At 41.9% G+C, this 14,811-nt stretch overlaps 1 protein-coding gene across 1 annotated transcript in view; it reads left to right on the plus strand.

Moving 5' to 3' along the window:
- Positions 1-481: 481 nt before the first annotated feature.
- Positions 482-14,811, plus strand: part of LOC310753754 (inositol polyphosphate 5-phosphatase OCRL-like) — a gene marked incomplete at both ends in the record, with an annotated part of 450,055 nt that continues 435,725 nt past the window's right edge. Inside the window, 1 exon segment of the mRNA XM_083595098.1 lies at positions 482-586. Coding sequence (XP_083451224.1) covers positions 482-586 — 105 coding nt within the window.

Consider the following 14,811-nt stretch of genomic DNA (forward strand, 5'->3'; position numbering starts at 1 on the left):
TGTCTCCTGCAGGCATATAATCTGAAATTTTGTGAGGAAATCCAGAAGGTCGACGTCACCCTGCTTAGATAGCCATCCTGCCACATTCCAAGATAGGATGTTGAAATAGGGCGGTGGTGGAAATAGTGGCAGTCAATCTCTTTTCCGGTGGTTTGAAGCTCCTGAGTTAGGCTCCTCCTCCTTCTGCCCTGCTTGGTGGTTCCAGGTTTGAGGTCTCTGGTCCCAAGGTAGATGTGATGGCTTTAACTGAGGGGCCAATTGGTTGATTTGGCCCAGAGGGTCTTTGATGACACCATTGCAAATATCATGATGATCAGCTGATGTATCATGATGTTCAGCTGGTTTATGCAGAGCAAGGGCTTTGCCGACCCATATAGGCTGTACAGGTAGCAGGTCAACAGCTGAGTCTTGTGTCGGTACTGCTAGCGGGTCAAAATTTGACAAATGCTGTGGATCTTGATTACGTATCGGACTTAAAATAATGGAAGCCTCCAATTCCGGCATCGAGGCATATGAGGACGAGAGCATTTCAAACTGGTCTGGCTTGGGTAGTCCAATACCAGGCTCGTTGCACGTAGAGACCAGGGTACCAAGCGGGGGGTGTAGAAAATCAATTAGGTCATTTGCGGGCAGGCTTGCCACTCCCTGAGGGGTAATGTGTCCCGGCTCCATTCCCCCGACTATTTGTTCTTTATGGTACACAGGCCCAGCATCAGCACAAACAGCACCTATCCTGGTGCATAGCGGTGTGCGGGTCAGGTTGGTGAATACCCTTGTAAAATAGATGTACCATTTTCTTGTACATCTTGTAATTTATTATTTATACCCCGCCCATCTGGCTGGGCCTCCCCAGCCACTCTGGGCGGCTTCCATAGAAACCAAAAATACACTAAAATATCACACGTTAAAAACTTCCCTGAACAGGGCTGCCTTAAGATGTCTTCTGAATGTCAGGTAGTTGTTTATCGCTTTGACATCTGCTGGAAGGGTGTTCCACAGGGCGGGCGCCACTACCGAGAAGGCCCTCTGCCTGGTTCCCTGTAGCTTTGCTTCTCGCAATGAGGGAACCGCCAGAAGGCCCTCGGCGCTGGACCTCAGCGTCCGGGCAGAACGATGGGGGTGGAGACGCTCCTTCAGGTATACTGGGCCGAGGCCGTTTAGGGCTTTAAAGGTCAGCACCAACACTATGAATTGTGCTCGGAAACGTACTGGGAGCCAATGTAGGTCTTTCAAGACCGGTATTATATGGTCTCGGCGGCCGCCCCCAGTCACCAGTCTAGCTGCCGCTTTGAGACTCCTTAGGGTAGTGATGAAGCGGGATATCAAATCCCAACTCTTCTTCTTCTTCTTCTTCTACATGTTCTCTATCTCTTTTTTTTCCCATTTCTTTTTATTGAATTTCACTTAGATAACCAAAAGAGAAAACAAATCAACAATTTCAAAAGGGATATCCAAACATAACATAAAAATAACATCAGTTTCCATTACAGTTCTTTGTCTTCACACTTGAATCTTTATATCTTTAAATATTTAAATCTTTCCTCTACACACCTATTGACCTCCATCCCTCCCGATTTCAGGCTTCTTAATATAAATACTTTCTTTTTCCTGCAGCTGATAATTGTTAACGGTTTACACATCATAAGATCTATATCAAACCTGCTATAGTTTTTAAGTTTCTATAATTCCCTTCAATGTATATCATAAATTTATTCCAGTCACTAATAAACTTTGTATTTTTTTGCTAGTTCAGCAAATTCAAATAATTTTATTTGCAAATCTCTAATCGCTGGGGTGTTTGGGCTTTTCCAATTTTGAGCAATTAATATTCTAGCGGCAACTGTAGCATACTGGAATAATGTCTTATCTTCTTTTTTGATTTCATCCCCAATTATTCCTAATAGGAAGGCCTCTGGCCTTTTGGGAAAAGTTTATTTAAATATATTTTTTTAACTCATTATAAATAAGTTCCCAATATTTCTTCATTTCTTCGCATGTCCACCACATATGGTAGAAATTGCCTTCTTTGATTTTACACTTCCAGCAAGCCTTATTTCCTGTTTTATACATTTTCCCTATACATCATCTTTTCCATCTTTTCCAAATTTTCCCTGAGTGTGACACTTGCCGTGAATTTCATTCCACTAGTCTATCTCTGTAGAAGTCCATATTCTGGTTTGTAAGTGTAATAAATTGATTCGTTCATTCAATAAAGCTTCGGTGGTTTTGAAATTCAGTAAATTGTCTCTGCCTCCATTTTTTGGTATTGAGGGAAACGCTCTATAAAATAATCAGAAAACATCAGGGTTGTAGTCAACATCAGTCCTTTCCATAGCAGACCTATTTAAATTGATGGGCACGTGTTGATTTTGACGCATCTCTTCTGAGTAAAACTCAGTTGACTCCTCCTCACAGGATATCATGGAATTGTAGAGTTGGAAGGGACCACAAGAGTCATCTAGTCCACCCCCTGCAATGCAGGAATATTTTGCCCAACGTGGGGCTCCAACCCACGACCCTGAGATGCAGAGTCTCACACTCTACTGACTGAGCTATGGACAGATATCTTGTTTGATAAATGTGTCCCTTGGAAACATTTTGGTTTTATCCTCTCTGCAGGAGTTGCTATGCCTGATCATTCCATCTAGTTCTGTTGAAAGAGAGGTGGGGGTTGTTTTCTGATTTCTTAATTGTGAATATTGGGGGGGGGGGGGAGGGGAGGCATGGGTGGAAAGGAGATACTCAGATGGACCAGAGTGAAATGGGGGCTTCGGGATGGCTTGGGGAATTCTCAAAGTGTCACATCCAAACCAAAACTCTGGGTTGTTGGATGCCCCTGCCTTCTGTCATCATTTGAGTTTTCCTCTGCTTCCCTTTCAAGCTGCTGTCTGGAAGGAGGCCAAAGCCCACTTAAACATAAGAATGATTATAAGAAAGCATTCATTCAACAGCCAGAGTTGAATGAAGACGATGTGCTAGGAGGAGAATGAGCTAATTAAACCATTCTGCAACAAACACACACACACACACACACACACACACACACCAGCATAGCTTCAACGTTTAGCACAAAAAGTCTTCAGCCAGATGTCATGCAACCCTTTGGCAGGGGCAACTTATCATTTTATTGATTTTCCATAACAAACAATTAAAAAGGCGGACAATCTTGCAAAGGAGTGTTGCCATTTAAACTGCTGGTGTGACGTAGGAACCCGAACAAAGAAAAGGAACCAACTACCCAGAGTATGATTCCGATTGCCCTTGTTCTCCACCTCCCTCTATGCTAATCAGCCGCAAACAAGAGTTCAGATTTGAAAGCCTTGTTATCACCTCATTCCCTTCAATTAGCCAGCTGCTCTGGCAGATGACATCAGTTCCTTCCCGCTCCCAATATTCCTGCTCCTAGCCTGGTTAGCCATAGCCCGGAAGCTGAATCTCAGGGGAACGCCTTTGGGCTGGGAAGGGCTCATCTTTTCTGGGCCTCTTCTCCCCCTCAGGAAGGGGTGCTTGGCTCCTGGCCTGTGAAATGCGCTCAAAATGTAAAGATGCCTTCTTTCCAGGGAGCCAAGGAAGAAGGGTGGAATTTGAAATACCTCCAAACCTTCCCATGTCAGAGATGCAGGAGTTGCGTCACCTCCAACTTCCTCAGGGATGAAGCAGCTACGAAAAACGAAACATCCCACCTGGGCACGGTTTCTGAGAGAGCAACAGCAGAAGACCCAGTCTCTGGCAAGATGAGCATTTGCCCAGTGGATTCTGGCCGGTCCATGAGGGCAGACGGGATGGCTGCTGTGGCCGCCAGCCCCTTCCCACTCCATCTCAGATACAGAACACATTTGCTCTGCCACTCCTTGGCTCTGGCGCCACCTACTGTTGGCCTCCTTGCCTCCCACCCTCCCAGTCCCAATGAGCACCATCCACCCCTGGTCCAGAGGCGCAGAGCAGTAGTTAGGTGATCTTGCGCCCCGGCAGAACCGTCCAGATTGCGCCCCCAGCCACGGACAAGTTAGCTCTTCTTTCTGCCTCTCCTCCACCCCCCCCCCCACATTCAATTCACCCTGGAAGTACAAGTATCAAAAAGTAAAATGTTAGAGGTTTCCCCCAACCCATAGCAATATAATTTGATTCAGCTAGCTGGTCAGTCTACTTTCGGTTTCACTCCTGGCTCCTTGTTAAATTAATACTGCATCAGAAACCCCCCAAGCAGATATCCAAAGTTCTTTGGCATTTCTCCAGTTGTTAATGAGATGTCTCTTCTAGTCCAGGGGAGTCTTTTGATCTTCTTCCAGGAAACCAAGAGTCGAAAGCCTTTATTTTCCTTTTTTTCTTTTTCCAGTCATTTCCACACAGTTAGTCATTATTAGAGTTATTAAAACCTTACTATATTAACAAATGCAATTTTTTTAGTCTCCCTTGCTTTCCTGGTGACCTTCAGCTTAAACACAAACTGCTCTGGAGTGAGAAAAACCCATCACACTCAAAAAGCCCAGCTGGAGGGACCTGGAAGTGTGCGCGGAAGAGCAATTTTGTAGTGGCTTTGTTGCACAGGAGCACCAAGTTCACTAACTGGCTGATTCAGAGTGAATCCCATTCAAAAATAGTGCAATGGTGTGTGTTTCAGCCAGCCATCCGGCTGCTGCAACTATTCCCTGGGTGCCACCACACTGTCCTGTCTGTGTGTTTGGAAGGGAATGGGAGCTATGCTCCCCCTTGAGACACTCCACTCCTTCTTCCTTAGCTGTGTTGCTCAACAGTTGAGGCAACCTTCACAGTTCTGGGGTGCCAATGCCAAAGACCTGTAAGTGTGCTGTCAATATATTTACAGTGCAGGGGTTCCTCCGGAGGAGACGACCACTTGTTTGTTTTACGTTCATGTCTTGCTTGCCCAAAACTTAACACAGTGGTTAGATTCTACTAAGGGAATGGTCAGAGTGCTTTAATCCATTCTCATTGGAAAAGCTGAAGTTCTGGGCTGGACCTGAATCCCTTCCACAAAATACTGACAGTCTGGAAACACCCTGGGTGCAAACATGTTTTAGTGGGGAAAGGATCTTTGCCTCTTCCTCCTTCCTAACCTGCAGTAGTGCCCTGGCAAATCACAAAGTGCAGGCCCCTTCATGGTACTCACAGCCACACCACTTTTAAGATTATACAAATTTAATATATCAACAACAAATAAACACAATAAGGCTATAATGATACAATCTGAATCATTAGGGGTGCATTGCAGCAGTCATTGCAAATCTCCTGAGTCGCCTTTCAGCCAGAAGCTCTGCAGCACAGGTGGTTCTGATGATTCCCCTGTAAGGAAGGCTTACAATGTAGGAGGCTTTGGGGCTTTGCGAGAGGGGGGAAAGTGGAGACATCATAGAAGTATGCATGATGTGGGAAAGGTGCAGAGCGATGTTTTCTCCCTCATAATATCAGAACCTGAATCTCTTTAAGAAAGAGGAATGTTGGCAGATTCAGGCCAGACACAGAGTTCCTAGTGACACTGAAATTTCCTCCTTCCAGAGGCACTGAGGGGGATGGCTTTAAGAGAGGATTCGTCAAATTCATGGAGGGTTAGACCATGTTGCACCTCCAGCCGCAGAGGCAGTCTACCTATGCGTACCCGTTGCGGGTGTCCCCAGTGGGGAGAGTGGGGCTGCATTTGGAGTCTGCTTGGGGCTTCCCTTGGACATCTGCTGGGCTGCTGAGAGCTGGACTAGATGGGCCTTGGTCTGATCCTGCAGGGCTGTGACAATAAGAGCCTGGAGTATGGCTGCTTCCCGAGCAATTCAGGGAACAGTAGTGCAGAGTTGCATCTCCCTGGGAAGGGGCACGTGCTCAGCAAAGCTGTCTCTTGCTTCTGGTCCTAAGAGTTGGGGTGGGGACATGGAGGAAAGGGGTGCAGCCTTCTGTAGAGGCCGGAGTCTCTCCCCTGCCTCTCTCTGCCACCTCTGAGGCAGAGAAAGCAAACCAATAGTCACGTTCATCTGTACTGGCTCAGTATGACCTATTCTGACAGATGCTGCCTTTCATATTCACGCCCAAGAGCCTTTCCGCTCCAGAGATCTGGGGCTGGACCCGGGATCTGCACGCCAAGGCTGGAGTAAGAAAGAGCCCTTGCCAGCTGGCCACGTTGGGCGCCTGCCTAGAGAGTGGAAGCCGGGGGTTGGAGGGACATCGTGCTGCTCCTGGCAACCCCCACCCAACCCGACGTCCTCCTCCGCCTGAGTGTATCTTCAGAACAACCCTCTGTGAGGGAGGCTAAGCTGGCCCAAGGACTGGCCCAAGGTAGCTCAGCCAGGTTGCCAAGGCATTTAAGCATTTAAGCCCGCACATCCTTTCCCCTCAGATGAGAAAGCCGGGATGAGTCATGCTAGCAGCCTGTGGCCTTGATGGGCTTTGAGACAGCCCAGCCCCCTTGTCTGCAAGCAGGCTGCCTCCTGGGAGGATCAGCATTTTTTTTTCAAGGGACAGAAGCGCACGACTTCCCCCTCCCACTTGCCGCCCACCCCAGTCTTTCTCCGGCGGCTCAGTTTAGTGTGCCAAGCGGCTGATCCCAGGTGGGAAGTAAGAGTTTTGCATAAGTTTTTTAAGCTGATAGACAAGGAATCAGAAGTCTTTTCGTCTTCTGTTTCTTTTCATTTTTATGTTTTCAAAATGCTTGATATCTGACACTGATTTCTGTATATTGTGTTTTCTTTGTTTTTCAAGCTTTCATAAAAAATAGCCTTTGAAACCAGCTGGTACAGTGGTCAGAAGACTTGCCTTCATGTCCACAGAATGGAGAAGAAAAGTTCGCCCAACGAATCCCTGGGTGCGACCACAGAGACCTCCGGCTCCCACCTGGCTGAGCCTTCTCTTTTATATATATATATATATATATATATATATATATATATATATATATTTGTTAAAGTTTTAAAGGCTACAAAAAGAAAAAATAAAGAACACCATATTAAACAAAAACAAAACATCACATCACAATAATGAGAAAAAAAACAAAAAAACAATAAAAAAACAGAAAAATAAACACAATTAAAAAAAAAAACACAACAAACCTTCCCATAACTTATCTTTCATTCACTTGTTTCCTTGACCTCCTCACACCTCCCTTTTTTGTATTCTAGTTCAGTTAGCTATTTCAGCAAATCCTTTCCATCTTTTCCAATTTTTGTCCTTATCTTACTATAATGTAACTTTACTTTCCCTCTTTTCACCAATTAACAGTCTGTTTTTTTCTTAATCCTTTATAACATTTCTGCTAAAACCACATAACTTCATTCCAACATCTTCCTAACATTCCTTAATTTTACAATGTTTCTGTAAATAAACTTTAAATTTCTTCCAATCTTCTTCCACCAACTCTTCTCCCTGGTCTCGGATTCTGCCGGTCATTTCCGACAATTCCATGTAGTCCATCACCTTCATCTGCCATTCTTCCCGGGTGGGTAGATCTTGTGTCTTCCAGTACTTTGCAATAAGTATTCTTGCTGCTGTTGTGGCATACATAAAGAAAGTTCTATCCTTCTTTGGCACCAATTGGCCGACCATGCCCAGGAGAAAGGCCTCTGGTTTCTTCAGGAAGGTATATTTAAATACCTTTTTCATTTCATTATAAATCATCTCCCAGAAAGTCTTAATCCTTGGGCATGTCCACCAAAGGTGAAAGAATGTACCTTCCGTCTCATTACATTTCCAGCATTTATTTTCGGGCACATGGTAAATTTTTGCAAGCTTGACTGGTGTCATGTACCACCTGTAGATCATTTTCATTAGATTCTCTCTTAAGGCATTACATGGCGTAAACTTCATACCTGTGGTCCATAACTGTTCCCAGTCAGCCTTCATAATGTTGTGTCCAACATCTTGTGCCCATTTAATCATAGCAGATTTCACCGTTTCATCCTGGGTGTTCCATTTCAACAGGAAGTTATACATTCTTGACAAGTTCTTAGCTTTGGGATCTAACAGTTCTGTTTCCAATTTTGATTTTTCCACCTGGAAGCCATTTTTTTTATCCAAATTATACGCCTCCATTATTTGGTAATAATGGAGCCAGTCTCGCACTCTATTTTTTAGTTTTCCAAAATCTGCAGTTTTATTTTTTTATTTTATTTTTTTTTATAAATTTTTTATTGGTTTTTCAACACATATTAAAAAACAATACAACACAATACATAAACAAACAAACATATAAACACGTATAATTTCTTAACCTTTTTTCCTTAAACCTTCTTTCAACGACTTCCCCATACCTCCCCTTTCTGCATCCCTGTTTTAAATCTTTCCAGCAACCCCTAATTTCAATTACTTATATATATATTTTTTTATAATATTTTTATTTTTCCATATAAACACAATACAACAAACATAAACATACAAAAAAACACAAAAACAAAACAAAAAACATGTATCATTTCATATCCTAATTTCATATCCTATCTTCCCCGACTTCCTCATGCCTCCCCTTTCTGTATTCCAAATTCTTATCGATTGTTCAGCAAATCTTCCCTTATTTTAATTTAAATTTAGACTATTCTTCCTTATTCTCCTTGTCTTAACCGTTACTAATAGTAACCATTTACTTTCCAGTCCAACATCATTCTAACTTTCATTAACTTTGTAATATTTCTTTAAATAGTCCTTGAATTTTTTCCATTCTTCTTGCGCTGCTTCTCTTCCCTGGTTTCGGATTCTGCTCGTCATTTCTGCCAAGCCCATATAGTCTATCACCTTCATCTGCCATTCTTCCAGTGTGGGTAGTTCTTGTGTCTTCCAGTACTTCGCAATGAGTATTCTAGCTGCTGTTGTAGCATACATAAAGAAAGTTATATCCGTCTTTAACACCCCTTGGCCGACAATACCCAAGAGAAAGGCCTCTGGTTTCTTGGAGAAAGTATATTTAAATACCTTTTTAAGTTCATTATAGATCATTTCCCAGAATGCCTTAATCTTCGGGCAAGTCCACCAAAGATGAAAAAATGTACCTTCAGTTTCTTTACATTTCCAACATTTGTTGTCAGGCACATGGTAAATCTTTGCAAGCTTGACTGGGGTTATGTACCACCTATATATCATTTTCATAATGTTTTCTCTTAAGGCATTACATGCCGTAAATTTTATCCCGGTGGTCCACAACTTTTCCCAATCAGCAAACAAGATATTATGACCAATGTCCTGAGCCCATTTAATCATGACCGATTTAACCGTTTCATCTTGTGTATTCCATTTCAGCAGCAGATTGTACATTTTGGACAAATTCTTAGTACTGGGTTCTAACAGTTCTGTCTCCAATTTTGATTTTTCCACCTGGAAGCCAATTTTACTGTCCAGTTTAAACGCTTCATTTATTTGATGGTAGTGGAACCAGTCTCTCACCTTCCCTTTTAATTTCTCAAAACTCTGCAATCTCAATTTGTCCCCTTCCTTTTCCAAAATTTCCCAGTATCTTGGCCACTTGGACTCCATATTTAACTTTTTAACTGCCTTAGCTTCCATTGGCGACAGCCACCTTGGAGTCTTATTTTCCAGCAAGTCTTTATATCTGTCCCAGACATTTAGTAGTGCTTTTCTGACAATATGATTTTTAAAACTTTTATGTGCTTTAACCTTGTCATACCACAAATATGCATGCCACCCAAAAATTTAATTTCTCTTAGAATCTCTTGGGATTTTGGCTTCGATCTTAATTGTTTTTCCCCTTCTTTTATCTTTTCCAAAATTCTCTCCTTTTTCTCATTTTGCTTTCTCTTCTTTAAAGTATTTTGCTGAATCAAAAACCCTCTCATCACGGCTTTACTTGCGTCCCATACTATTCTTTTTTCTACTTCAGACCTTAAGTTGATTTCAAAGTAGTCTTTCAAGGTTTTTTGGGCCTTCTTGCAGATCTCCTCATCTCTAAATAAGGTGTCATTCATTCTCCATCTGAAGGAACCAGTTGTTGTTTGCCTCATCACCATCTTTACAGCATTATGGTCGGAGAAAGTTTTTGGGCAGATTTCTACTTTTTTTATGTTCGGAGCCATACTGCTAGTCACCCAGATTTGGTCAATCCTTGTCCATGTCATTTTGGCTTCAGAAAAGAAGGTTCCCTCTCTTTCTAATGGGTGTTTTGTTCTCCAAATATCAATCAAGTCCATATTGTCAGTCATTTCAAAAAAAGTCTTTGGTAGTCTTCCATCTTTTGTTATTACCTGTCTTTGTGCCTTGTCCATATTTGTTGAAACCACTCCATTCATATCTCCCATCAAAATTAAGTTGTAATCCATATGGTCCATCAAAATTTCATGCAACTTCTTAAAAAATTCAGCTTTCCCTTCGTTTGGTGCATAGATTCCCACTATCAAATACTTCTCTCCTTGAGATTGAATTTCAATTGCCAAATATCTTCCTTGATCATCTTTAAAGATTTGTTTCGGTTGCAATTTTTCTTTTGCATAGATCACCACTCCTCTCTTTTTTACTCTGTCTGAAGATATAAATTCCTGTCCCAGTCTTTTATTTATTAATAATTTTCTGTGTGCTCTTGTCACGTGGGTCTCTTGTAGGCAAATCAAGTCCAATTGGTCTTTCTTTAAGACATGAAATATACTTTTTCTCTTCCTGGGAATATTTAAGCCGTTACAATTCCAGGTTAGAAGTTGCAGAGCCATGATGGGATTATTCACTCCTTCCTCCTACAGCTCCCTGTTTTTGTTCCTCGTCTGTCGGTGGTACCGTGTTCGTGTCCAGTGATGGATGCCCTTGTCCTGGAAATGTCTCTTTCTGTAGGTCTTCTTCGTGTTCTCCCAAGAACTTGTCTTTATCACTTACAGTCTTTATTCTTCTCTTCTTTCCCTTATATTTAAAAGACAAGCCTTTGGGAAATTCCCACCTGAATGGTATGTAGTTCTTCTTCAGCAGTGTCACCAGGTCCTTATAATGTCCTCTTGCGTCCAAGATACTCTTAGGGATGTCTTTGAAAATCTCAATAAAAGAGTCTTCAATTCGAAGGGCTGTTTGGTAGTGCAGGTTCAATATTTTATCTCGCTCCTCCTTTGATCTTAAAGTAATAAGACAATCTCTGGGTCGATTCCTCTTCTGTCTTATTCCCAATCTAAATGCACTTTCTATCTTAAAGTCCTCTTTCTTCAGCTCCTGCTTCCAAAAATCAGAAAATTCTTTTGTCAAATAATCCACCAAGTTCTCTCCTTCCTTTTCCGGCACAAGTCTGATCCTCAGGTTCCTCTCCTTGCGTTGCATATCCTGCATAGAGAGTGCCAGTTCATATTCATCCAATTTCTTGTAAACTGGTGGAAATTTTTCCTCCGCAGCAGTTGCAATTTCCTTAGCTTCCTCGGCTATCTTTCGTGTTATAGATGAATCTTCCAATAATTTCCCAATTGCTTCTGCATTTGAGTTCACTTTATTCCCTAGGTCAGTTATACTTTTAGTATTTAGGTCAATTTTCCCAGAGATTTCTTCAATTTTTTTATTTGTTTCAGCAACTTGTACTTTAGTTTCAGCAACTTGCAATTTAGTCTCCGCACCTTGCTTTTTTAGTTCCTCCAAAGAGTCATTTATCTTCTCCAATACCTTAGCAAATGATTCTTCTGTAGACATTGCTTTCACTTTTGGCCTTGCAGCCACTATAGTTCCAGAGGCTCCTGTTACAGAAGCCCTTCTTTGCATGAAAGTGTCAATTTTATATTGTCTGCCAGATCTCAAGGTTGTTTCTTGTAACTCCCCTTTCTCTTTACCATCTGCCATAACAAAGTCTTTTAGTCAAGGTCATTCCCAGACTTTGAAACTCACAAACAAAGTTCTCAAGTTTTAAACTCCACTTGCTGAAACAATTTGTAGGTCCTCTAGAGGGCGTAGAGTCAGTTCTATGCTTCTCAAAATAATCCCACACTCTTCAAAAAAGAAGGAATAAAAGTTTCCTAGTCCCTTTCAATTTTTCTTTCCTTTTTCAAGGGGATCCCAGTCAATAGTGTCCTGTAAGTAACTTTGTAATACCACAGAAACAGTGTTTCAGATTGGAAGTAACCAAAGTCAATTTAAGATACTTTTTAGCTTCTTATAGCAACAGTCCTTAGCCGGTTCCTTTTCTCCGGCAGTCCGATCCCAGGTTAAAGAGCAGCGATACTTAATCCAATTCTTTTAAATTGGCAGGGAAACACTTTTAAAATCTTCTTCCCCCCCCCTCCTGCCTTCGGGGGGGGGGGGAGTTCTTTGCTTTGGTGGTGGATTTCTTAAATCCCGCAAGTTTCCTCTCAAGCAGTTACAGCTAGAGTGCCTTTCGCTTTGATCTTGCTACAGAACGGAAAGCAGACTTCCTTTTTAGTGCTTATCCGTCTCGGTGCCCAATTTCTTTATTTTAGAGTCCAATTTATACTTTAGCAGTCAATCCTACTCACGGATAGTTATTCTTTTAATCCAATTTCACGGGAAGAAGTCAGCGCTCTCCGCTAATGGCGACGCGGCTTCGCTTCGCAGGCTGGGTGAAGACGACTCTCAGCACCGCTCCAAGACCCCTCCGCTGCTCCGGAGCCTTTAAAAAGGCTATTTCGCAGCGTCGGGGGGGCGCAAAGGTGCCCGCCGAGTCTCCAGTTCACAAGCAACGCGCCTGTGATTTTTAGGGGTCCCCGCTTCGCCGTAGCTGACAGGACCCGAACCCACGAAGCAGATCTCTCCCGGAGCTCCGGTCGAGATCCGCCATTAAGCGCCGGCGCTAACCGGAAGTCCGTAATTTCAATTACTTATAACACTTTCTTTAAATCTTTTTTCTCATATCCAATTGTTTGTCACTGCAATTCTATTTTGCATTACCCAAGACATTTTAACACTCATTAATTTTACAACAGTTCTTAAGATAAACTTTAAATTTCTTCCAATCTTCTTCCACCGTCTCTTTCCCTTGGTCACGGATTCTGCCAGTCATCTCAGCCAGTCCCATATAGTCTATCACCTTCGTCTGCCACTCTTCCAGTGTGGGTAGCTCTTGTGTCTTCCAATACTTTGCTAAGAGTACTCTTGCTGCTGTTGTAGCATACATAAAAAACGCCCTATCTTTCCTTGACACCAATTGGCCCACCATGCCCAGGAGGAAGGCTTCTGGTTTCTTCACGAATGTGCATTTAAGCACTTTTTTCATTTCATTATAAATCATTTCCCAGAAGACCTTGATCCTTGGGCACGTCCACCAAAGGTGTTAGAAAGTACCTTCAGTTTCCTTACATTTCCAACATTTATTATTGGGCGTATGATAAATTTTTGCAAGCTTGACTGGGGTCATGTACCACCTATAGATCATTTTCATAATGTTCTCTCTTAAGGCATTACATGCCGTAAACTTTATACCGGTAGTCCATAACTGTTCCCAGTCAGCAAACATAATGTCGTGACCAATGTCTTGTGCCCATTTAATCATAGCTGATTTAACCGTCTCATCCTGTGTATTCCATTTCAACAGCAAGTTATACATTCTTGACAGATTCTTAGTATTGGGTTCCAATAGCTCTGTTTCTAATTTAGACCTCTCCACCTGGAAGCCAATTTTCCTGTCCAATTTGAAAACTTCATTTATCTGGTAATAATGAAGCCAGTCTCTTACTTTGGACTTCAATTTCTCATAACTCTGCAATTTCACTTTTCCCTCCTCATGTTCTATAATTTCCCAATATTTTGGCCATTTGGATTCCATATTAAGTTTTTTCACTTCCTTGGCTTCCATTGGTGACAACCACCTAGGGGTTTTGTTTTCCAACAAATCTTTGTACCGAATCCAAACATTGTATAGTGCTTTCCTAACAATATGGTTTTTGAAACCTTGGTGGATTTTAACCTTGTCATACCATATATATGCATGCCAGCCAAATCTGTTATTGAACCCTTCCAAATCCAAAATGTCTGTGTTTTCAAGAAGCAGCCAGTTTTTCAGCCAGCAAAATGCCGCTGATTCATAATACAGCTTTAAGTCCGGCAGGGCAAACCCCCCTCTTTCTTTTGCATCAGTTAGTATCTTAAATTTTATTCTGGGCTTTTTGCCCTGCCAGACAAATCTAGATATGTCTTTTTGCCACCTCTTGAAACAATCCATTTTGTCCACAATCTGCAATGTTTGAAACAAAAACAACATTCTCGGCAAGACATTCATCTTAATAACAGTGATTCGGCCTAACAAGGAAAGTCTCAAATTTGACCATATTTCTAGATCTTTCTTAACTTCTGTCCAACATTTCTCATAATTGTCTTTAAATAAGTTCACATTCTTAGATGTCAAATTAATCCCCAGGTATTTCACCTTCTTTGCTACCATTAAACCAGTTTCACTCTGGAACTTCTCTCTTTCAGCAACTGTTAGGTTTTTATCCAATACTTTCGTTTTCTGTTTGTTCAACTTAAATCCTGCTACTTGACCAAATGCTTGTATTAGCTCTAAAACTCTTCTCGTACTAGTGTCTGGCTCTTGTAAAGTTAATACTAGGTCATCTGCAAACGCTCTCAATTTATATTGTTTAGCTCCGACCTGAATCCCTTTAACCAGCTGGTCCCCTCTGATCATGTTTAATAAAACCTCCAAGACAGATATAAAAAGTAATGGGGATATTGGGCACCCCTGTCGTGTCCCTTTTTCAATAGCAAATTCTTCAGTAACCACATTATTTACAATCAGTTTTGCTTTTTGTTCAGAATAAATTGCACCTATACCATTCTCAAAACCTTGGCCTACCCCCATCCCTTGGAGATTCTTCTTCATAAAACTCCAAGAAATATTGTCAAAGGCTTTCTCCGCATCCACAAATATTAATACTGCCTTAGTATTAATATTAACTTCCA

Source organism: Podarcis filfolensis (assembly GCF_964270895.1).
Source record: "Podarcis filfolensis genome assembly, chromosome: W".
Taxonomy (NCBI): Eukaryota; Metazoa; Chordata; class Lepidosauria; order Squamata; family Lacertidae; genus Podarcis; species Podarcis filfolensis.